Source organism: Callospermophilus lateralis, chromosome 6 (genome assembly GCF_048772815.1).
Source record: "Callospermophilus lateralis isolate mCalLat2 chromosome 6, mCalLat2.hap1, whole genome shotgun sequence".
Classification (NCBI taxonomy): Eukaryota; Metazoa; Chordata; class Mammalia; order Rodentia; family Sciuridae; genus Callospermophilus; species Callospermophilus lateralis.
Genome location: NC_135310.1, coordinates 6,666,303 through 6,691,940, shown reverse-complemented (window position 1 = coordinate 6,691,940; position 25,638 = coordinate 6,666,303). Strand labels below are relative to the sequence as shown.

Genomic DNA, 25,638 nt, shown 5'->3' with positions numbered 1-25,638 from the left:
ATCTTTACAGATTAAATAACACTATCCTATCTATTTTAAGGTTGAATATGCCCAACTTGATCAACAATGTATGACTAATACACATGTAAAATTGAGAAAATTTATCCTAAAATATAGATAAGAAAAAACTTATATTTTCAAATCTGTTATGATTTTTTATTTTTACATCCAGGAAGACACAACATTTAAAATAAAGGAATATATTTAAGTAAATTCAAAAGTCAATAAGGATTATATTAATAAAGGACACATGACATTATATTTAGAAAATTAGTAAATAATTGCTGAGATCAGACTTCTTCCTTAAGTTTATATAGTGAGAAAGTTTTTCTTGTTTTCTCACCAAAAAAAAAAAAAAAAGGCAAAAAGATAAATGAGAAATGCTTGATCTCTTTAGTGCCAATTTTCAAATGAAACATTTCATTTCTTCCCTTTATCAAGTGGGAAAAGATTAAAACTACAAACATACTCAGTGCTTGAAGAGACTCAGAAGGGAGCCTCAAATGGACAATCACTTTCTAAAATGGGGCAGTATTTCTAGAAAGAAAATTAGCAATATGTATCAAAAACCGATAAACATTCAGTACCATTTACGGATCCCATTCCTGTAACTGCAGGCTTACATTCAAAGCATGCAGGCATTGATTTCTGTAAAAGCATATGAATTTTAGTTCTAATTATTTTTTTAAAAAATATAGAAGTTATCTAATAATTAACAGTAGGGAAACAGGATATTCCCATCACAGAATCTTAGGTACCATTTTTAAAATTGCCTTTATGGAATATTTCAGAGCAGACAAAACTTATCATGATGTCACTTTAAATGTAAACAACCAGATACGGAACTATACATCCAGTACAAGTACACCCTGCAAACATGAATGCATACAGATATTCTGGCATAATCAAGAAATTGGGAAGAATTAAACCCCAGTCTTCCTAACCATTGGTCTACAGTGATTTCTAACCTGTTTTCTTAGTTGTGAGGTAATTACTTCCAGGTTAAAGAAAAAAGCATTACTGGAGGGAGAAACCCACAAGGACCATCCACCGACACCCAGAGAGACAGAGAGTTCTTCCGTGACATCTCTACTCCCACGTCCACCAAGTGCTCCTTCTTCCCTGGTACAGGAAGCCCCTCTGCTTCCTGACACAGGGGCTTCACTCAATCGTTCTTATATACACATGCGCTTAAATCACTGGGTATAGTAGCTCCTATTCATAAAATCACCCCAAAGTAATAACATAAAAACTTTACTGCAACCATATGATTCTTCCAGTAGTGGTCCCCTGGGTGTCGGGGAGGTGGCCTGCTTCCTGCAAAGCTGTTGCCAGTTATTAATATCAGGATCAGTTTAGTAGCAGGAGGCTGGAGGGCAGTGCTCCTCCTCAGATGATACGATCCCCAGTGTGCCTTTCTGTGTCACCGTCGTCAACATCAACAGAAGGTTCTGACACACTGGCTGGAGGTAGCATTCTGATTTCAGAAACCTGTTTTTAATTTTCCCCTTGAAAAACGGCAGTGGTTTTAATTACCAATCACTATTGGAGCAGATGAGCCCTCATTTCTAGAAATTCCTAATGCCTTTCCTGAAAGACCAGGCGCATCATCCTCGCCGTGCGCCTTGCGTTTTGAAAGCACTGGCCATGCGTGGGCAGTCGTTCCCCTTGCCCAGGGAAGCTGAACGCGGCCGTGGAAGGCCATGTCGCAGTGCTGCGGCCACAGCAGGCTAGCCGGGCAGCAGAAAGGAAAGCCTGTCTCGTTGGTTGTGCTCCTTCTTGGAGACAGGTCTGTTCAACAGATGTTGTTAAGGTTTTTGGGCTCCTTTTAGTCAACACTGTAAAATTATTAAAGAATAGAAATGCCATGCTAGGAATATTAACACCCACTAATCACAAAGTCACTTTAAAAAGCCAGGTAGTACAGTCCCAAAGGCTAGTGAGAAGCAAGCAACAATTAAGATCACCAGAGGTTACAGATGGTTCTGCTTAAAACTATGAGACCAATAGTTCTTTGACTCTGTTCAGAAATCCACTTGCCTTTTATTAAAAAGTTCTCCCTGATATCAGAGCTCAGTCTCCACCCTCACCTCTGAGCCTCTTCGCCAGCCTCAGGAACGCGTCCAGGGCCTGTTTCTTTTACTCTGTGCATCTGAGGGGCATAGAGGAAGGAATTCCACCCTCCGCTATAGACTCAGTGTTTTCCACTTTGACCTTGGCTCCTACACTATATTCAAGTCCAACCATTTTCCTTTTGGTTTTCTCCTGCTCTCATACCACATCCGCATTTTCTTTCTTTTCTTGTATTCACTGGGATTAGAAACAACTGGGTCCAGAATTAGCCACACAATTTCACTTTGGGCGTATGAATGTGTGTGATGCTCAAACATGAATATAGATGAATATCTGGCTGAACTAATCATGTAGAAAAGGTATTTTTAATATAAGTATGGATCATATAGTCCAAGTCCAATGGTGTCATAGATTGTTCTTCCATTCCCAATGTTAGCATCTAAATTTCATTTCATTGTGGAACTCACTGATGTGGATGAGTGACATTTTGTACCCAAGTGCATGAGTTTACATTTTAAATGAACGCAGACTGTAATTTTTTTTAGATGGGGTCCTCACAGAGGTGAGATGACCTATTTGACTACTGATTAAACCAAGACTGGCATTTTAAAGAGCTTCATCACATTAAGATATACCCAGGTTGGCCGCAGCATGGGCCCAGACCAGGGGCTCCCCAGGAGGCAGCGGCTGCTGAGCACAGTCCAGGGCAGGATGGCCCCGGGAGAGTAAGACTCTGCGGGCCACCCTTCTCAGGGCATACCTGGTGTCCGTGCAGGTTATGCAGGAGATATCCCGGCTGTTGGTTGTGATCAGGTTCAGAGCTACTGAGGTTTCTTTGTCGGAGGTTGGGTGTGCTCCACATTTGAAGAAAAATTCCTGAAAGAGTGAGAAATACGATCAGGCCCGTGGATCCCAGCTGGCCAGTTCCCCCTCTCTCAGCATTTCCACAGTAAGTGAACTCTTTGGGCAAGAGGAGAAATCTGTCACTAGGTGTGAGTCAGGAATAAATCGGTTTCAGATCTTTGGGGGAAAGAACTGCCCTTGGCTGGCGTTCAGTGGGTCAGCGATTCCCTCCTAGAAGGAGTGTGCTCAGAGCAGCATCTTCTGCTCATGAAGCCAAGAGCTGGGGAGACACTCCGCACCCTTATTCAGTGATGCCTGCCCCAAATGAGTGAACCTGAAGAAAAATAGGATACAGGAGGGAGCCGGAGATAGCATCTCACAAATGAGGAAAGGGAGACTCTGGGTGCTGACGTGATTTGCCCTCAGTAACATAGAGGTGAAGCCTAGAAGTACCCCAACACCCCAAAGGGAAACCCAGGGCTTTCTCTACAGTGTGGCAGCCGGTCGTTAGCAGGTAGAGTGGAGGAAGGAGTCTAGAGAGCCCTATGGTGGTGGACTTAGAGCAGGCCCAGCTGTACTGAGAGCGGTGTGGCCCTTCCCAGCCTTGCTGGGAGCCAGCCCTCTCTGCATCCTGGAATTCCCTGGAGGCCTGCTGCCCAGCACCTGCCAGGCAGCTGGGAACGACCCAGTTAGCGTCTCTGGCCTCCATTCCTTCCCCAGTCACTTTCTGCAATTCCACCTGTATTTTAGCTTCTCATATAGGCCACATTCTTTCAGTCAATAGAAACTCCCTCCTCAACCACGATTTTTTTTTTTTTTTATTTTCCTTCATTTCCTGCTTTTCTAACTTGCAGGTCTGTTTTCAACACAGCAGTCTTTGGCTGGTCCTTGCCTTCCTCCTGTCAGACCTCTGCATGGCCTCCCTGCACACTGCTCTCACCACTAACGCCATCTGTATTTAACCACCTGAAATGTGGAGAGTCTTTTCCCTTACACACCAGACCTGCTACTGAGAACTGATGGAAAGCCCCAGATGTGAAATCTTAAGTGCAGTCGGCTCTGGAGGCCCGATGTCTTAGCTGCATTTAACTCAGCATCCTGGCCTAAAGGCATCAGTAGAAGACAGACACATGAATGGGCGCGGATACCTACTAATGAACTTTATTCACAAAATGTGTGGCAAGCTGGACTTTGCCTGAGATCCACAGTTTAGCCATCATGAGAACTAATGGAATGCTCTATTTGTATTTGCAACAGTGCCTGGTATAGGATACAAGTTATATATATTGTCATAAATGAAAAATTACAATATTAATTTAATAAATGTTCTTGTTCTGCTTACACACCGGACAGCATCACTTCATTTGTTCTCTCCCTGCTTAAAATCCAACTAGCCTCATTCTCCTCTGACATACAATGCTTCTCAGACTCTGGTGTGCATCAGAATCACTTGGGCGGGGAGTAGGTCCTAGTTAAAGCAGAGATTGCTGCTTCCTCCTCCAGGTTTTCTAAGTTCTAGGGTTGGGTCAAGGATTCCCACTGCTAACAGGATGCCAGGTGATGCTGCTCCTACTGCTTAAGGAAATGAACTTCGAGAGCCCTTGAGTTAAAGTGAATAAGCTCTACTTATGCACTCGAGAGACCATAGCTACAGCAGACCTTGCTTACTACATCTGAAATAATGCCACATCCCAGGCCAAACAGGCTGTTCTCCAAAATTTTGGAGTGAGCCATTTTACAGAGATATGCCCGCAAATAAGGTATCTAAAAGACAAGCTATTCTTCATGACAAGTCTTGAGAATCCTGCTAGTTAACTGGAACCTATCTTACCCAGGGCAGTGGGATGTTAGCTGATTCCCCGACCTGCAGTCTTCAGCCCATGGTGAGGGTATGCAGAGTGTCTCTCTAGACTTAGAGGGCATGCCCAGGGTCAGCACCAGAGCCCAGGTGCAGGCCTGGCCATTGAATCCTGCCCATGAGCCCAGGCCCTGCCCTGTAGCTGCATGGGAATCACACTGAGAGATTGGTTTTTTGGTTTCTCTTTTCTGAACATGGGACACCATCTTTTGCACTCCATCTTTTGAAATGCTACGAATCTTTCAAAGGCAAATTCAAGGGTACTAAGGAAAAAAGTTAAAACAATTCATGACCACCCTAACAAAAAGTCTGGAGGACATGACTGACTCCAGGAGATACACTAAGCCAGGCACAACTGCTTTTTGCAGATGTAAAAAGAATCCTAACTCATAACTTAAAGTGATTCCTCCCAAAGGGCTGACTTGACTGGACCATTGAGAATGTTTTTCATCTACAGATAAATAAAAGTATTTATATTTTTTTCTTAGCTTGCAGAAAACTACTGTTAGAAGTTCAGCTAATGCATCATGAATTGTTCTAACACCCAGTAAAATTCAGCCAGATAAAATCCAAAATCCTTCCTATTTGGGGGGGTGGATATTTATAGATAGTGATGTAAGAAACTAGAGATATTTGGAAAATTCCAGTAATTCATAGGGTGTTACAAAACTAAAATACAAAATACTAACTCTGCATATTTAATTTGTCTGTGTTATCAGTGAATTTCAGTGCTCTCCCCACCAATTTTAATGAAAGGAGTGTTTCCTGTGGTATTGGAGTAACTGGTGAGCTCTGTGAAGGATCCAAGGTTTTGCCCAGCTTTCTCCCCAACAGTTAATCTGCCACAGTATCATCACAGAAGCCTGCAGAAAATGAGGGACTGCAGGATGAGAGAGAAAGGACTGCATAACTCAGCACAGCAGAAAACAGGAGCGTTGTTTGAAGTTCAGTCCCCTGACATCCAGGGCCTGGCTGCAGACGGAACTCCTTGTGCAGCTGTGGTTTGACCTCGCGGCCGAGCACTTGAGCTTGGGGAACTCAGATCTTTATAAGGAGCTGTGAGCTGGCATTGCTTTTGTCCTGAAGGGAGCTGTGGTCTTTATTATTCTGGATGATAAGCAAATCTGCCTTTTGTTCTGGAGAGAGAGATTTTCTCTTCTAAAGTCATTATCTTTTCCTTGAAAAGATGGCCCCAAACAAAGGACCATCTTTCTGTTGCTCAGAATTAGGAAAGACAGACCATGGAGAACTGTCCCCCACTAGGAAAAAATGTCTTTTCTGAGAGGCCACTGACAGAGGGATGTGGTCCCTTCCTCTCCTGTATGATCAGTGCACCAGGACTCTCCAAGCCATCTCTGACATTACGCAAGCGAATCAGCAGCAGAACCCAACAGGAGTCAGCAGAGTCTTCTGAGGAATCCCACCTTGGGTGTCTCAAGGTGCCGACAACGGGGTGTCGTGCCACCCCCAGACAGCTCCAGGACTCTTTGTGGGGCACCGTGAAGCCGTGCCTTCCTCTGGCCTTTCCCCGTTGTTCCAGAAGCTAAAACCAGGACCTGTCCAGCTTGAGTCCCAGCAGGCTGCTCAGAAAGTGACACCCCCCTCAGGTCCTGGCAGCAGCCCCCAGAAGGTGGCCTACAAAGCATCTGGTCCCCATGTGTCAGGGTTGGCCAGCAAAGCTGCCTCTGGGTCCCTAGGGAAGCAGAAGGCTCTCAGCAGGACCATGTCCCCACCCATCAGGAAGACAGCGCCACACGGGCCCATCCAGAACTGCTAGCTGTGGAGGGCCCAGCCTTCTCTTATGAATGCCAACTCACAGACACATCAGCTGTGGAAAAAAGGAGAAGGAGAAGGCCCCATTAAACTAAAAGAATCCCTTCACCTGACCAGGGCCTGCTGTTCACACTGCAGCTCGCTCTGTCTGGATCCGTATCCTCACCTGTGGGAACAACACAGCTATAGAGCTAAAAATCCGTGATAATAATTAGTCAGTTTTGTTTTGTTCTCAAGTGATAGTGTAAGCTATTAAAAAAAATAAGCCAGAGAAAAATAACACCTTAAAAACAGGCTTTCTAAAAGGCACACTGTTAAACACTCTGCAAGTGTTTTCCACCTTATGAGTATTAAGAATCCCCAATCCAGCAAGTGTTCCCGAAGTCCTGAGCCACATCACACCCTTCCCATGTCCCGACGCCATAGCCCTCCCAGCTGCTTCCCGTGAATTCACCTCCCCTCCCTTCCAGACAGCAGAGGCCTGGCCTTCCAATCAGGCCACGCCCATAAAAATCAAGGTATCCCCAGGAGGGGAGCCAGGAACCGCAGCTCAACTATCTCAGAGTTCCTGGACATCGCCCTCTTCTGCCCCTGTACTGTGTCACTTTGTCACCACTAATAAGAACTGCCTTAGAAACAAAGGGGGACTATAGCCACAGCAAAAGAAATGAACCAGAACCAGCCCAAACTGAAAACGAGATTAGTACCAGCAAACAAATGTGTGGAAACTCACAGGACAAAAAGCTAATCAGTCAACGTTAGATACTATTTGATGGGTTCCAAATTTATGTAAAAACACCCAGTTAGTGGCTGGAATCCCTGCTTGTCCCAGCCACAGTCCAGCCAAGAGCAAGAGCAAGACCCAATAGCTCATTTACCCAGAACCTTCTAATAGGTTTCATTGAATACCCTACAGTGGAAAGTTTTCATAGATGCTGTTTCACAATTAAGCTTGCCATATAAAATACGACTTTATCTTTACAAAGAATTTTGGCCTCCAAATCCTTTTTTTTTTTTTTTTTTTCTTTTTCTTTTTTGCCAGGGATACTGGGGGTTGAATTCATGGCACTCGACCACATCCCCAGCCACATCCCCAGCCTTATTTTGCATTTTATTTAGAGTCAGGATCTCAGTGAGTTACTAAGTGCCTTGCTATTGCTGAGGCTGGCTTTGAACTCACAATCCTCCTGCCTCAGCCTCCTGAGCCACTGGGATTACAAGCCTGTGCCAAATCCTTTTTCAATAATATCCCCCCAAAAACAAACCTCTTTCTCTGAATAAAATAGCAGAACCCCTCAATCATCACCAAGAAGGAGGCAATGGACAAACAGTTGGTGCTTAACATGTGGTCATTTGCCTGGCTTAGGGCACAGCTCTCACTGTGAAGGTGTAGAAGAAGAGGAGATCTAAACAGGCAAAGCAAGCCATTCTCACATTAGCCTCCCAAGGGGCAGCTGCCATGGGGCTGGAGGACAACAGGACAAGAGGCTGAGTCCCAGGGGTGAGGCTGCTTGTGGGAGCTGGGAGAATGAAGGGGATGAGCCAGGCCCAGAGGTGCCCCTGGGGAGAGAGAGGAATGTATGAGGCTTCTGCTTCCTCCTCCCTCTGTCGCCAGCCTGTGCGAGGCCAGTCTGGGAGATGGCATCTGCTCTTGGCCCGATAGAGCGGAGGGGCAGCGGGGCCTGAATGGCACCCAGTGGGACAGCAGGAAATGCAGTCTGTGGGTCAGCGCGGCTGTTGTTAGTGCAGCTTTCTGTTAGCCTCCATCTCAACATGGCGCACTCAGACACCGCCCTGCAAAACGAGCCACGGCATCCAGGTCCTGAGTTTAAACTGGACCAACCCTGTCAAGATGGGCCACTGCTGTTTTCTAAGGAGATTCCCTGGGGAGGCACGGCCACTGTAAATGGGCTGAACGAGGTGCTCAGTACCAGGACTCTCACCACCACAGTTAAGACAGGACCTGCCACTGAGAGTCAGTGTCATCGTCGTCGTCTCTGACAGACCCGGGCACCTGCCCCTACCAGGCAGCAGGGGGCTGCAGTGGCTCTCCTCAGAGCTGCCCACACCGCAGTGCTCCTCCTCTGGTGGGATATAAATACTTTCACAAGAAACAACTGTTGGTACACTTCATTGTATTTTATTTTGTTTTTGATGGTACTGGGGGTTGAACATGGATCTCACACATGCTAGACACATGCTGTGCCACTCACTGAGCTACACCCCCGGCCAGTTTTGTCTTACGATACAATAAGAACTTCCATTATTAATGTTAATATTAAAGTTTTAATGTTATCTAAGTTAAAACATGCCAAATACAGCCTGACCCCTCCACTCCCTGCACTCCCAGAAGAGCTTCTCCACCGCCACTTGTTCTTGGCGCTTGAGTGCTGTCTCGGGCCTCACACTGTGGTGTCAAGCGGATCTTGGTGCGTAAATCCAGCAGGTCATCATATCAGTTTTTCTATAACTATGTAACTTGTTACGCTGTGTGATACTTACAGACCTTGTTAATTTAGCAATACCAGTTTTAAAATTAGGTTACACCCACTTTGACAAATCAAATCTAGAAAGTTAATGAGTTTGTTATCATGTTCAATAATAAGTTTGTCTTTTCTTAATAAGATGTGAGCAAAGTCTTTAGATGAGGTGCAGAGTTTATCTGGAAAATGAAAATCAATCTACTCACAGGAACACAAAACGGAGTCCACCCTTGCCGCGCCGGAGCTATCAGAGGCTGCCTGTCTGTACCATGTCCACTGCCAATCCACAGCCAAGGCCTTCAAGAGGACTGTCCACCTCCTCTAGGGCCTCCAGGGTCAACAGCAAATACATACCTCAGATGCTTGCACATTGCAAGCCAAACTATTCTAAACCAGAAAGTCTTCAGCAGATGGAGATCCAGCCTGGTGACTCTCTACTATCATTTCTGTGCCGGGCCCAACATCACTGTCATTTTTATATCAATATGGCTATTATTATACTTCAAATGTATTTTTAAATGGGATTCCATGGAATTCTATAATCCAGAGGCTTTGAAAACCTAAGTTTTTATTCCTCCGCTCAAACTTTGGCACTAAATTTTATTTATGGCAAAACAGGAAATGAATTGGCGTGACGTTATTTTAAGTCTGTATTTATCCCACTTGGTGTAACTATCCATGCTTTTCAGGGCAAAATTACCAATTTTTTAAAGCAAATGCTTTGACTATGGTTGTAATATCTCCTTACTTGTTCCTATTTTGTTCTTTCAAGTCATGAAGGGTCTGTGACTCCAAACTTGCTGGAAATTACCCAAACTGCATCCACTCCATTCTGTAGGGGCTCCCTGGCAGGGAGCGAGTGGTTCCTAAGAGCCTCTTTTCCTAATGACTAACCTATGCTCAGGTGCTACATTTAGGATATTAAACGCTTCCCAAAGCCTGATGTGTTAAAGGCCGGGTACCAGGGGCACTGCTGGGAGGTGATGGGAGCTTCAGGATGCGGGCCTCCTGGGAGGGGTCCTGAGGTCATCACAGGTGTGTTCTTAAACAGAATCCTGGGGCCCTGGCCCCTCCTGCTTTTGCTTCCTGGCCACTTGTTCTCAGATGAGCAGGTGTGTTCTGTCATACACTCCCCACGGTTGTTGTCTGGCACCCCTGAAAACAATGGGTCTCCCCCATTAAGGACGAGAACCTCTAAAACCATGAGCACACATTATAATCATCACAATGCGGCAGTCAGTTTTCTCCTTCAGGTGCGATGTCTGTTGCCCGGTGAGTCACAACAGCGTGCTACCTGCGCTCCTGGGTTTCCATCCCTATTTCAAAAGTGTTTGTGGATTGTTACTTCTGTGTAACGTCAAAACAAAAGCCTTTCCTTACGTGATGTCATGTGCTTGATAGACAAATTGAGCCGATGTGTTCTCTCAATTTTGTAGCCTAGCCAGACCAGGAAAGATGATATTTGTTGTTGTGGCTGTTCTTTATTTCCTTTAGAAGTTAAAGGTTTCAAGTGCTCTCACAACACGCTTGCTGGAAGAACACAATGGCATCCATAACATTTGCTAGTTTCATGTTTAGGCAAAGCTTTCCAGCTCTTGTTCTCAGATAAATAAAATGAGCTCTTAAAATATTTTGTTGTTAAAACAGAGAATTTCCTTTTGTCATCTCCCACCACCTATTTTCTATTCCATCACATGATATGACCTCCAAGAGAGACTCCATAAACAAGTGTCTGTGAGCTGGCAGTAATTTGCAAGGAACTGAGGAGGAGGTCATAATTCTGAAAATTCACTATGGATTGCCATCCCTAGACAAGCTGCTCTGCCCCTAGCATTTTCCAGGCACTCTCTAGAAGCTGGCAGTTATTTCATATTTACTTCTAAATTGCAGAAAGAATGTGATTCTAATCAACAATGGCAAATCATGCTGGCAAGCTGTTTAATCAAGTCCTGCTTAATTGTCTGCCACAGCAAGGCCTTCGAAGCCTTCCAACTCCCCCCCCACCCGTCACAGATCCCCTGCCGTCCTCCCTCCCCGGCCCCTGTGAAGACCTGAGCTCTGGTACCCTGAAGAGCTTTGCTCTCCCTGGCCACAGCCCCGGCCCATGGTTCTCCCTCAGTGGTGTCTGTCCTTCTCTTGCCTTACGTACCATTTTTGCCTTTCCAACCCTCAAGTGTCCTTTGGGTCCTTTGGGTCTCAGCTTCACTACCCCCGCAGGGTCACCAGCCCTGGAGGCTTCCCTGGCTCCACAGCTCTGGATGAGAAGTCTTCCACACGGGCAGCTGAAGCCCTTGTGGATGTCACTGCGTGTCTGCAGGACTCAGGAGCACCCGGGATTGGCGGACTTCCTCTCCAGGGCAAGTCGGGAGGGAATGGGCACTCTCCACAGATCTGAAGAGCAGGAAGGGAAGATCCGGGGGAACTCTCTTGGCCCTGGGTTCAGGCCCAGGGTAACTAACTGCTGAGAAAGCCCGCATCCTACGGGCCTGACCCTGGGAACAGAGGCTTGCTCTGTTCTTTCCCTCAGCTGCACCTCTCCTTAACTTCACTGCTGAGCTGTTCTGGGATCTACTGGACTCCTTATTTGGAAAACAGGCCTGGCTCCCTGGCACAGGTGGTGGCAGAATGATGCTGTCATGCTGAGAGCCATTGCCAAGTAGGAATAACGCATGGCAATTTCTTTGTCAGCCTACCCAATGTTGCTTAGAGGGAGGACTCTCCATTGTGGAAATGGCTTGCCTTGGACCCAGGTCATTTGCAGTGACATTGCATGAATGTTTGAGAAAGGTGACCCTGCTCAAGGACCAGGGTGGATCCAGGTTTAGGGAGGATCCTGCTGGATTAGGGTGGGTCCAGGCTTAGGGTGTATCCTGCTGGGAATAGGGAGTATCCTGCTGCCTCAGGCGCCTGCCCGCTCCTTGAGTTCCCATTCAGTTCTTGCGGGATTCAGAGAGTATTTTGGGATGCAAAGCCGAACGGAGGTAGATTTTCCCAGAACGTGCGTGTAGAGTGCTGGTGGATTTTCCCCAGAACGTGCGTGTAGAGTGCTGGTGGATTTTCCCCAGAATGTGCTTGTAGAGTGCCGGTGACAGTTTGGGAATAAAGAATTGCTGTGTGAATCTACAAGGCTGTGAGTGGCTCGTGATTTTGTGCCCAGCCAGACTGTGGCATTTGGTGGCCCATACGGGGAATGTCTAAAGCTTGGAAGTAAGTTAAATTGCTCGCCCCTGAGGGAAGGCAAGAGAATGGGTGACCATTTCAAAAAACAATGTGTTCTTGTTTTGATTTATTTTGTTTTTGTTTCAAGCTGCCTATCCCTAGAAATTTCTCAGGCAAACTGGGAAAAAAGGTTAGCTCAAGGTTTGAAGTTTGTCGGCCCTGAGAAAGACAAAATTGATATAACGATTTTTTATTCTGTTTTTGTTTTATTCAGTTTCAGTTTTGTTTTGTGTTATCTTATTGGGTTGCGTTATCTTTATAGTAGATTAGAAATTAGTAAAAAGCAAACCGAAAGAGTGTTAAGTAAATTGTTAGAGGTTCAGACCATGGAGAAAGACATTTTAGATCAAGCAAAAGAGAAGGTCTCTCGAGCTAGTCAGACAGAGGAAGAAAATTTAAAGGAAAGGGGGCTATTAGGAAAAAAGCTACAACAGGAGGCTGCTACTAACTCCATTCTATCACCAGAGGGCGTAATTCAACCAACAGCTCCACCTATGGAGATAGCTGAGTGGCCCTCAACCCCCGTAGTTGATAAATGGGATCCTGAGGCAAGACCTCAAAGATTAGCATGCCCTGTACTTGAGCAGACAGGAGGGCAGTGAATTCACCGTGCTTTAGATTTCAAAACAGTGAAGCAGTTAAAGGAGGCTGTAACAACCTATGGCCCTCAAGCTCCCTTCACTGTAAGCATGGTCGAATCCATTACCAACTTGGACATGACACCAGCAGATTGGGCTAGCATGTGTAAATCTGTGCTAAATGGAGGACAATATTTGTTATGGAAAGTTGCCAAAGAGGAATTTTGCACGGAGACAGCTAGGCGAAATGCAGCAGTCTGTTACCCTCAAAGAAATCTAGATATGTTGTTAGGAAAGGGACCTTATGAGGGTCAACGGCAACAAATTGAATATGATCCTGCTATATATGCACAAATTGCTTCAGACGCAGTTAGGGCATGGAAGACTTTACAAGGACATGGAGATTTACAAGGTCAGCCATCTAAGATAATACAGAGAGCTAATGAACCTTACGCTGAATTTGTAGATAGGCTTATTCAAACAGCTGCCAGAATTTTTGGGGATACAGAACAAGCAATGCCATTAATAAAACAACTGGCTTAAGACGAAGCAAATCGTTACTGCAAAGAGGTTATTATACCATGGAAACATGAAGATTTAAACACATATATTAAATTATGTAGAGACATTAATGAACAAGGGCAAGTCTTGGCAGCTGCAGTACAACAGGCTTTAGATGCCAGGCCAAAAAATGCTACAACTGTGAACAAACAGGAAATTTTAAAAGGAATTGCCCCATAGGAAAAGGGTTTAACAAAACTAGGTATCAAAGGAATAGAATACCAGGTATTTGCCCACGATGCCGTAGAGGGAGACATTGGGCTAATGAATGCCGTTCTCAAACCACCATAGAGGGTACTCCCTTATCAAAAAACGGACAAGGACCAGGTATTTACCCACGATATCATGGAGAAAGGCATCAGGCTCCATTGCCAAAAAACGGACTGGGGGGCCCAATACTCCAGGGCCCACAACCACAAATATACGGGGCAGTGGAGGAACCCAGCAACACCATCAGGGTAGTGCCCAGGACACATTATCCATTAAATCCCTCATCAGACAAACTAGTGGGAGCGCAGGGTTGGACATCTGCGCCTCCGCCAGAGCAGTACTAACTCCAGAGATGGGAGTTCAAATCATTCCCACAGGAGTAAAAGGACCTCTTCCCCAAGGAACAGTAGGCTTATTATTGGGACGTAGTTCTTCTACACTAAAAGGACTTATGATAAGTCCTGGGGTAATTGATCCCGATTATGAAGGTGAAATAAAAATTAGAGCCAGTTCTCCAAAGGGTATATCAGTAATTTCCCCAGGAGATAGAATAGCACAGTTACTAATAATACCCAGCCTACATGATAAATTTTCCAGTCATACTGCAGAAAGAGGTTCCAGGGGATTAGGCTCCACAGGTATAGATTGGGCTATGCTGTCTTTAAATTTAGATTCTCACCCAATGCTAAAACTAAATATTCAAGGACATGAGTTTAATGGGCTACTGGACACGGTGCTGACCTTAGCATCATATCTTGTCAAGAATGGCCAAAACATTGGCCATTACAACAAGCCACTCAAACGCTTCGAGGCCTAGGAGTGGCGACTAATCCCCATAGAAGTGCAATGGTATTAGATTGGAAGGATCCTGAAGGATGTAAAGGAACTATACAGCCATATGTATTGGATCATATTCCTAGTAGAAGATAGGAAAGATAGCAGAATACAACAGTTACTATTATGGTATTATGTAAAAATGTGGATGTGTAACCGATGTGATTCTGCAATCTTTGTAATGTTTTGAATAACCAATAAAAAAAAATTATGGGGACGAGATGTCCTAGATCAATTAGGTTTGACATTAACAAATAACATTAATCCTAATGTGCCCACTACTAGGGCTAGACAAGGTTTTAGGAAAGAAAAAAGATTAGGAGAACAAGAATAAGGTATAGCAGCACCAATTCAAATAGATCAAGGAATAAATAGACATGGGTTGGATTTTCAGAAAGGGCCACTGAGACAATAAATATTACTTGGAAATCAGAGCAGTGTGGGTTCCTCAGTGGCCCCTGACTAAAGAAAAGATACAAGTAGCCCATGATCTGGTCAAACAACAATTAGCGGAAGGACATATACAACCTTCCATATCTCCCTATAATACTCCCATTTTTGTCATCAAAAAGAAATCTGGTAAATGGAGATTATTGCAAGATTTAAGAGCCATTAATAATGAGATGGTTATTATGGGACCTGCTCAATCAGGGATTCCTCAATTGTCTGCTTTGCCAAAAACCTGGCATGTCTTAGCTATAGATATTAAAGATTGTTTTTTTTTTTTTTCAATTCCAATTCATCCAGAGGATAGTCCACGTTTTGCATTTACTATCCCTGCATTAAATCATGAAGGTCCTGATCAGAGATATGAATGGAAAGTACTCCCTCAAGGGATGGCTAACAGCCCACCTATGTGTCAAATCTATGTTAACAAAAACAATCCAGCCACTTAGAAATCAAAATCCTGAACTACAAATATTTCACTATATGGATGATGTATTATTAGCACATAAAGGTAAAAACACCTTGCTGGAATGTTATGCCACACTTACAAACTTATTAAAAAATTATAATCTAGAGATAGCAATAGATAAAGTACAATTAAATTTTCCAATTAATTATTTAGGAGTTCTATTATCCTCAACCATGATCCGTCCACCAAAAATTCAAATACGAGTAGATCAACTCAAATCACTTAATGACTTTCAAAAGTTATTGGGAGACATAAATTGGATAAGGCCTTATCTAGGCATACCAACAGGAGAGTTGGGACCTTTATTTGATATCCTAAAAGGTCCATCAGATCCAAATTCACCCCGCATGTTAACTCCTAAAGCAAGAAAGGCATTAAAAATTATTGAAACATATATGGAAAATATACATTTGAATAGAATTGATATAAGTTTGCCTTTATTATTTATTGTACTACCAATCAAAAATATTCCCACAGGAATATTTTTGTAAGAAGGTCCATTATTGTGGATACATTTATCTTATTCTCCTAACACTATTCTTACTAGGTATCCTGAGGCTGTAGGACAATTAATACTCAAAGGAATAAAAGCAGGGAAGGGAGTGTTTGGAATTTCTCCCAATAAAATTATTACTCCATATACTATGGATCAAATTGATGAGTTAGCTAATGAGTTAAATACTTAGACAATAATCATGTGTAAAACTAATGTTTGATAATCACTTACCATCTAATCCTTTGTTGTCTTTTTGGTCTAAGCATCCTGTAGTTTTTCCAAAAATGACAATAAAAACCCCTATCATGAATGCTCCAAATATATTCACAGATGGGTCAAATAATGGTACAGCAGCAGTAGTTACCCCTGATCAAACTTTTACATTTTTAGTATCCAGACAATCAGCTCAAAAGGTTGAGCTTAATGCAGTATTACAAGCTTTTGTGATGTTTAAAGGTTCTGTATTTAATTTATTTTCTGATAGTCAGTATATAGTTAATGCTATAGTATCCCTTGAAGATGCTGGTAGGATTTCTCCTTCCTCTACTGTTTTCTCTTTGTTTTCCACTATACAAAGTCTAATCTGGGACAGAAAAGATCCATTCTTTATAGGACATATCAGGGCACATACAGGATTGCCTGGAGCCCTTAGTTTAGGCAATGATTTAGCAGATAAAACTACACATGACATACATATTTTTTCTACACTAGAAGAAGCTACAAATTTTCATAAAAGGTTCCATGTTAATGCTAATACTTTACAAAAGTGTTTCAAAATAACTAAGGAACAAGCCAAACATACAATAAAACAATGTCAAAATTGTGTGACCTTTTCACTACAAGTTAATCTTGGAGTCAATCCTAGAGGACTGATACCTAACCATATTTGGCAGAGGGACGTCACACACTTGCCAGAATTTGGAAAATTAAAATATTTGCATGTTACAGTTGATACTTCTGGATTTTTGATGGGGTCCCTTCATGCCGGAGAAAAAACTAAAGATGTTATAGCTCATTGCTTACAAAATTTTGCCACTGTGGGCATTCCAAAACAGTTAAAAACAGATAATGGTCCTGGCTATACCTCTACCTCTTTTAAACAATTTTGCTCATCATTTGGTATTACTCATATAACAGGAATCCCATACAATTTACAGGGACAAGGCATAGTTGAAAGAGCTCATCAAACTATTAAAACGTACTTATTAAAGCAAAAAGAGGGAATTGGGAAGGGGTATATATCCCCCAAAGATAAACTTAAAATAACCCTTTTTACTCTAAACTTTTTAAATTTGGATTCATCAGGGCTTAGTGCTGTGGAAAGACATATGTATCCAAAAAATGTACATAAGCCTAAGGTACTTTGGAATGATATTCTAACAGGACAATGGAAATGTCCTGACCCAGTGATTGTCTGGAGTTGGTGTTCTGTTTGTGTGTTTCCACAGGGAGAACAGTAACCGATTTGGATTCCAGAGAGACTAACCAAAGCAATTTCTACAGACCAAAAAGATGATTTGACTCAAATCCATAACAGCTGATATCCAGAGCTCCAGTTTGGCTATTCCTACATCTGTGACAGTGATTAACCAGGATGCTTTTTTCAATATCTATTTTATTATTGCCTTTTCCCACATCATAAAGTTCTATTTTATTTTTGAGCTCATACAGACCTAGGTTAATGTTTTTCTGATCAGTTTTATTTTTTGACTGTGGAGTTTTTAAACATTGCAATGGAGATTTCACATAGGTAAAGCTACAAGGCCTTTACTATTGTCTTATGTGTTGTACGTTTGTGTACACACTTGTGTTTTGTGTTGTATGTCTGTGTGTGCGTATGTCCATATATCATATATGTGGAGCGCTCATGAAAAAATGGATCCAAATTTTTTTTATTCACGTGATTTAAATGGTTTAATTTAAATTAGGTAAACAGCTGTTAAGGATTGTTTTTAAAGGAGGTTAAGAGATCTGTTTGTTTACTTTCACCTTTCCTTTTCATTATATTTAATAATTCTGATCAGGATAATGTCTCTTTAGCATCATTGCCAGAATTCCTATCTTCATCCCAGTGCCAGTGAAGACAAACTACAGCTTCTATGATAGCTATCACAGTAAACTGTATAAACTGATGCATCAATGAATATAACTCAACAAGTAATGCTCAATCAAGGAGTCGATTTACCTTGGGAGGAAATGGACATATTGATAGACTCCTCCGCTTTGAACTGCTTGCAGAACTTGCCTGGACTCTGTATCACTTGTATACATCGTGAACTATCGTTTGGTGCAGTGAATTGTGGTAGTGCTGGCATATCTTTGCTGATGGTGTCACCAGTGATGCAATTTTTCCAAAGGAACCGTCAGTTGGCTTGGTGTCGTGGCATTTCTGTATCCTCCTCCTTTCTACTAGTGATGGTCTAAAATTTGGGGCCCAACAGAGGTGAGGCAAAGAACCTCACCCCCCAACTGGCACCAAGGCCAAATTTGGGGGCCAACAGAGGTGAGGCAAAGAAACTCACCCCCCCACTGGTGCATAGGCCTATCCACAAGTATGGCTGTATGCTGGACCGGTAGTCAGTGACGGGTATGATCCAATTGTAGTGGTATCAATCTAAGACAGGAGGCTGACGCCTAGAGGTCAGTTCATCCGATGACGGGTAAGAACCATATGTTGAATTGGACAACCTAACAGGCACGGTCCCTAGCCACATTGCTTGTTGTTTAATTAATCAGAAGGGGGGAGATGCTGAGAGCCATTGCCAAGTAGGAATGACACATGGCAATTTCTTTGTCAGCCTACCCAATGTTGCTTAGAGGGAGGACTCTCCATTGTGGAAATGGGCTTGCCTTGGACCCAGGTCATTTGCAGTGACATTGCATGAAAGGTGACCCTGCTCAAGGACCAGGGTGGATCCGGGTTTAGGGAGGATCCTGCTGGATTAGGGTGGGTCCAGGTTTAGGGTGTATCCTGCTGGGAATAGGGAGTATCCTGCTGCCTCAAGTGCCTGCTCCTTGGGTTTAGGGCGGTTCCAGGTTTAAGGTGGACCCTGCTGGGAATAGGGCGTATCCTGCTGCCTCAGGCGCCCGCCTGCTCCTTGAGTTCCCATTCAGTTCTGGCGGCATTCAGAGAGTATTTTGGGATGCAGAGCCGAGTGCTGGTGGATTTTCCCAGAACGTGCGTGTAGAGTGCTGGTGGATTTTCCCCAGAACGTGCGTGTAGAGGGCCGGTGAGAGTTCGGGAATAAAGAATCGCTGTTGGAATCTACAAGGCTGTGAGTGGCTCGTGATTTTGTGCTCAGCCAGACTGTGGCAGTCACTTGTCTCTCACCGCCAGAGTCTGAGAAATGCAGCGACTGCGGCTGCAGGCTGTCCACCCTGGGCACAGAAAGTGCTAGAGAAACATACCTTTTGGTAGCAATAATTCACAAAAATGATAATATAACTTGTTTTTGGCTACAAGCAAAGAGAAATATTGAGCAATAAAAAAATACTCTAGCTTTAAAACATTCTAAATGACTTTAGACTTGAAATCTAAACTTTTTTCCCCTCAAAAGTCCTTGTTTCTCTGGCACGTAGGATTTAGAGCTTCTCTTTATTCTTGCTTTTTTTATTGCAGGCCATACACAAAACCATAAACACTCCACTCTGGACAAAACCGGAGAGGTTTATATACTCTTTCTCACATTCTTTGTATTTACTTTATTTCTTCATTAGAAGAGAAAGAAAGTGTAATTTGTAGGTTCACCTAAGAACTGTAGACATTCAGGAAAACTAAGATGAATAAAACCAGGAAATAAATGTTACAATGAATGTTTTTGTTATATGCTAGTAGAACCAACCATTCTATTTATGCAAGATATCTATATATACACCTAGTTATTTCCCATGGACGGGTCAACTTCAGAGTCAAATTGATTAATACCACATCTATCCTTTATAATGAGATAAAGGAGAGAAAAATCAAAGCTTTTGAGGTCACAAGTGTGCCATTAAGATAATTATTTCTCTCTCTCCCTCCTAAATGTTTTGAGAAATGCATGCTGTGCTGAAGATAAAGATGAAGGGCAGTCTCACCCCAAGGGACCCCATAGTCCAGTGGACAAGAGGTATACAAAAAGAGGGGAAAAACAAAGGTTGGCAAGGAAATATGAGTGAGCGTCCCTCATCCTGGACAGGCTCGTCACAGTACGACCCGAACATGTCCCAGAGATGGCACTGATGTGCACAGTGGCACGGGGGACAGGCTTCCTAGACTGACACCAGCCACTGCTAGGTGGCCGCAGCCCACAGCCCACAGTAAGGGTTTGGGGCAGGGGGAGTCCTGTTGGCTCCATTGTCAGAACTGCTTGGCCTTTAACTAAAGAAAATTCTGAAGGAAACAGCAAGGACAAGAATGTGGATCTTGAGAATGCAATTTAAGATTTTAAAATTCAATTAAGATGTCAAAAGTGGGGGTCGGGAGAGGCAGAAAAGGAACCCTATTCATGGAATGAAACAAGAGCTCAGGGCATGAGTACAATATGTAAATCCTAAACGGAGAGAAGACTCAAAGAAATAACAGAAGCACTGTGTGAGTCAAAGCAGAGGCGTTTCTTAGCTGCCCCCAAAATGCAAATCATAAGACAAGACAGAGCAACTTCCTGACTCATGTGAAGACACTGGTGTGTTTAGTTTAAAAGGCCAATAAAGTCAACAAAAAGGTGAATTATATACCAATGTACTCTTGAATAATGACACACACACACACACACACACACACACACACACAAATAAGATGTCAACAAATTAAACCCACATTGTCTCAAAACGTGAACGTGTTTTCCTGCTTTTCAAAGAAAAGCTAGTGAGCATCGTCTCTGAGGCACTGAGGATATTAATAGGGTCAACAAAGCGGGCAGAGTGTGCTCACTCTAGGACCCAAAACAACCAAAAGCAGCAAATGGACACACGGTGCCCTTCTAGGCAGGGAAGATCACACCTAAAAAGCAAAAAGGGTTAGGGTCTGTGTCAAGTGCAAAGAGGTCTCATTCTTCACATGTTCATCAACCCGATCCAGATTCTCAGAGGAGACGTATACGATTATGCCACCAGCAAACCCAAGTCCCTCCATCAAACTTAGAAGCCATTCCTAATAAAACCCTCTGAAAACATTTTGAAATCAGATCCATTAGTAGCAATAGCTACCATGAATTTGATAAAGTCACTCTCCAAAAGGTTATAGTGATCAGGCACTAGTTATGGTACCATCCATTGCTCAGTAAGAAAACTCAATGCCTATCATCAGTGGTTAGAAAAATGACAGATTTATCTTCATTTCCAAATGACATTAGGGCATAACTAAAACACAGACAGACTCAGTGAAAAGTAACAAAAATTAATGATAAAAACGTAAGTGGCAGGATGCAAACCATATAATAAAAATTGATTTTTTTCATAGTAGCAAAATCCAGTTAGAAGTGGAACAGGAAAAAAAAATAGTCTCATTCCTAATATTGACAAGAGCTATAGAATATTAATGCATTTACTCAATAAGAAAGGCAAAGGACCTATGATGAGTATTTAAAAATGAAGATGAATCCATGAGAAGACAAGTGTTCCGAGTGTCTAATATTTGTGGTGCAAGTCATATTGGAAGCTCAGGTAGAATTATTTTCTGGGGTGGGGGGAGGAGAATAGACATAATGACTTAAAAAATAAAATGATAAATAAATGTGTAAGAATTTATAAGACAGAACGTGGTAAGCTATTATAAGACAAAACTAGTATTTTCATAAAATATTTAAATTGGCAAGTGGAATAGGACAGAGTCTGGAAATACCAGTTAGTGTAAATGTAGCCTGAGTTATGACGAGGTGAGTCTTCTGTGGGCAAGACAGGTTACTGGTGAGTGGTGTGGGAACAAGTGTGTGGCCAGTAGCTGGAGTGAATCATTGTTCATTCATCATTGCAGAGAAGAGTTCTAGATGCTTTAAATATCTAACTATTAAAACAACAAACGGTGTAATAAAATATTAGATGGGAAACACAGGTGGCTATTCTCCAAACCAAGCCTTGTGATAAAAGTGGAGGGAGAGCTTTACAAAGGCGCAAGCTGAACGAGTGTCTCTCCAAGTAGGGGACACGTTCTGCATTTCAAGAATTTCTGCAACGAGATGCACTGGTTTACAGAATCTATCTAGACAAAGGGTCAATACACCTATCCTTGAAAAATATTTTTACCAATTATTTTAACAAATGGCAAATGTTCCAAGTCAGTATCAAAGGATTTGGTAAATTAAGAAGAGAAAACAAAAAGGCCAATAACAGGAAGAGACGCTTAAAGTCACTGGTAGTCAGAGAAATGCTAATTAAAAGCAAAGAGGAAATAACATTTCCAGGGGACTTGATCAAAACTGAAGGATGCTGGGCTAATGGGATGTGTTAGGGACACCATGTGAGCTAGGGGAAGCACTTCCGCCTCTTGGAAAATTATCTATCAATATGGATGAAATTTTTAAATGCACACTTTTTTTTTGCTATTCTTATTAACAAAAACAACAGTAGCAGCATATAATAATTTATATACAAGGATTTTACTCAAGTGTACTTTGTAGGACAAAAATACAATCACAAAAGAATTTTGCTCAATAGTTGTACTATGGAATATTATGCAGCTATTACAATGACCAAATCTGGTCTATGTGTGGGTATCGATTTTGAGAGATTTATTTAGGAGCTGCTATTATGGAAAAAAGTTATAATGGAATAAAGAGTACTAACAACATTTAAAGAAAAAAAATCCATAAAAGTATAGATTTTTTTTTAAGTGAGTACAGAACAGTTTCTAGAAGAACTCTCAGGAAAAAATTCACATTAATTATCTTGGGGGAATGAAAACAGTGGGGAGAGATGAAGCTATCAGCTTCTTCATATATTTCTTTTTGTTTGAACTGTTACAAAAGACATGCACTCTTTTTAAATATTCAAAGGAAAGGCAGTCAACACCAACAAAATGAAAGCGAACCATCCCAGGCAGTGCGATGCTCTGGCCAGGGAGGGCTCTGCTGAGGGCTGGGCAGATCAAGTCCTGCTGGACGTGGCCAGGAGAGGAGGGAAAGGGGATGTAAGGATGCTGCAGACTATGGCGTAGGCAAAGGGCCAATAAATAGACCCGTCCTTGAAAAACATTTTTAACAATTACTTTAACAAATGGCAAACGATCCAAGTCAGTATCAAAGGATCTGGTGAATGAAGAAGAGAAACCACAGAAAGCCAGTAACAGGAAGTTGGAGCCTGTCCTACACTGTCGTCCAAGGGTAGAACAGGGGCCAAGCCAGAGCAGAGAGAAGCTGGAAGACTGCACCCTTGGGGTGGTGGGCTTCTTCCAGGAGGCCAGGCAGACTGTGAACGGCTGAAAGAGGGGAGCAACATGAGGAGCTGAGAAGTAAGCCCAGAGGCCTAGTGTGGGGAGAGAAGAACAGGAAAACCTAGGGACCCACAGTTTCCTGGTGGCCAGCGGAAGCCCATGTGGCTTGTTCTGCCCGGTCCTGCCACGGCTCTGCTAGACACCAGTCAGTCTGGTTGCCACACCCTCACTGTTCTGGACCCATGCAAGGACCCTCGCCTCCTCAAGCCAGCAGTGGGCACAAGCTGGTGTCAGAACACATGGTTCTTTTTTGGCCACTTTGTCAAAATGTAGTCAATATTGAAAATAATGCTATAACCAACTCCTAGTGGTACCTCAAACTATTAAATTTTATTTGCATTTTTCTTCAATTTCTTTATCTGATTTATAACTCCTCTTAATAATCAAATTTATATATTCCTGGTATGAGTCATACTCGGCTAATTACATAAAGGAAAGCAGATACTTAGTAAATCCATTTGTTATAAAATTTAAGACAGTTTCATTAATATGTATTACTATTTTGAACTTTTATGCAATACTATTTAAAAATACTGTTTGGCATTAGACAGTATGTCTGAAGGGAAAATTGGAAGTATGACAAACTGCCTCCCCCCAAAATGTCTTTCCCAGGATTTCATATATCAAACATTAGTCTGCAGGAGCTGTTTATGGTTAGGTTATAAAACTTGCTGGGGGGAAAGTTGTTTATAATGAACCTGGAAAAAGCACCTAAATCATCAAGCTTCAAAAGGAAGTCACACCCAAAACAACCCAACCATGATGTGCCTCTGACACTGGACTCCTCTCAGCAGGTCACTCACAGCTACAGCGAACCACGAAGCTCAATTCTAGTTTACAAAGGGAGAAGCCTCATCCTACGTTCCTGAATGACTGCAAGTACGTACTATGCCGTCCATGATTAGCAGAGATCCGGGCAGCTAGCCCACTGGACACGGTGTGTCCTGTTTCATAGATGTGCTCCATTCTGTTGGCCGGTGCATTTGATTGGATGAAGTTATTTTCATTATAAACATATACCTGTATATTCATAAATCATAGTGATTGCTACAAAAAGTATTACCATGTTGCAGTAGAAGCCTAGGACAATATTGATTTTATGTGACTTGGGTATATACAATGACCTCCCACTTAGAACAGGAGGCAAGGCAACCAGGCACTGGGGGCCTGTCACTAACGAGGAGCTTCAGCTACATTTTTTGACCTACCTGGCCATATTTCATAACGTTGTACTGTGTCCCTGCACCTTTCTGCACTGAAGACCTGATAGCAGGAACAAGTCCTCTCTCTCCCCAATCACCTAGCTCGTTACCAGCCAGCTGGATGGAGTCCTTGCAGGAAAGAATGCTGGGTGTTATTTCCATTACACTTCTCAAACCATTCCAGCCAATCAGGCTCCTCAGAGCACACTGAGTTACATACATTAGGCACTTGCTATTCTGCAAGTGCCAAGGGAGAACCTCTCCTTATGCGACTTGTGCAAACCTAGTTTCCTCTCAAGAAACCAAAACTTATTTAGGCCTATATAACTGATGGAAACACCCTCCCCCAACCAAAATATACATAAGTAGAATCAAGTTGGACACTGTTGTCAATATGATTTGGCTGCAAATATTCCTTTCATCACCAACACCTGGTGCTCAGTGACTATATCATTACTTGGCTGGTTATATATAAGCCCATCTGTGCAAAAATGGCCAAATGCCTGCCCGTAGTTGGCCAGACCTGCATCTAGGAACACACGGGTGCCAAGCAATGATGAGCTTTGATGACCTTCATAACCCTGGGAAAGCAATAAAGCTGACAGGATTTAAAAATATGTAGCAATAATGTGGAAATGCAGAAACATGTATATTACATTAAAATAATGCAAAAACTAACATTTATGTGGTAATTTTAATACCCTTTAAATATATTATTTGCCTTGTCTTTTCTTTATGAGGACTTTTGGGAAGTATGAGTCTTACCAGCTAATATTAAACAAGAAAGTAATTACTAATAGCACTTCTGAAAACCCTCTGGATATGACATCATGAGTTGATGACTTTCAGCTATTTCTCAGCCCCCAATCCACCAATCCTTGTGCACATACATTTGATGTGGTATTGTGAGTTTTTCATGGCTCATGCGGAAGTCTTCAAGTATCTGTAAACCATAATTGACACGAAGCCCTGTATACTCAATATCTTAGAATCTCCTTTTATGAAACTGGGAACTATTAATACATTACTATACACATGGGCACCTCTATGTATTTGTACACGAATAAATGTTTTCTGTTTCTCAAATATCTATGTGTGTCTGATGTGAAGGATAAATCAAGATATGTGTGTACTTCCAGGACTCAGTTCCAGGTTATTCTAGTTAGAGCTTTCTCCTCTGCTAC

At 42.7% G+C, this 25,638-nt stretch overlaps 1 protein-coding gene across 2 annotated transcripts in view; it reads right to left on the bottom strand.

The window, feature by feature from the left end:
• The window catches only part of Prkn (parkin RBR E3 ubiquitin protein ligase), a 1,240,480-nt gene that overhangs the window by 565,943 nt on the left and 648,899 nt on the right, over positions 1-25,638 (bottom strand). For both annotated transcript variants that reach the window (XM_077109619.1, XM_076858057.2), the window contains exon 6: positions 2,834-2,949. In XM_077109619.1, coding sequence (XP_076965734.1) covers positions 2,834-2,949 — 116 coding nt within the window. The remainder of the gene's footprint in view (positions 1-2,833; positions 2,950-25,638) is intronic.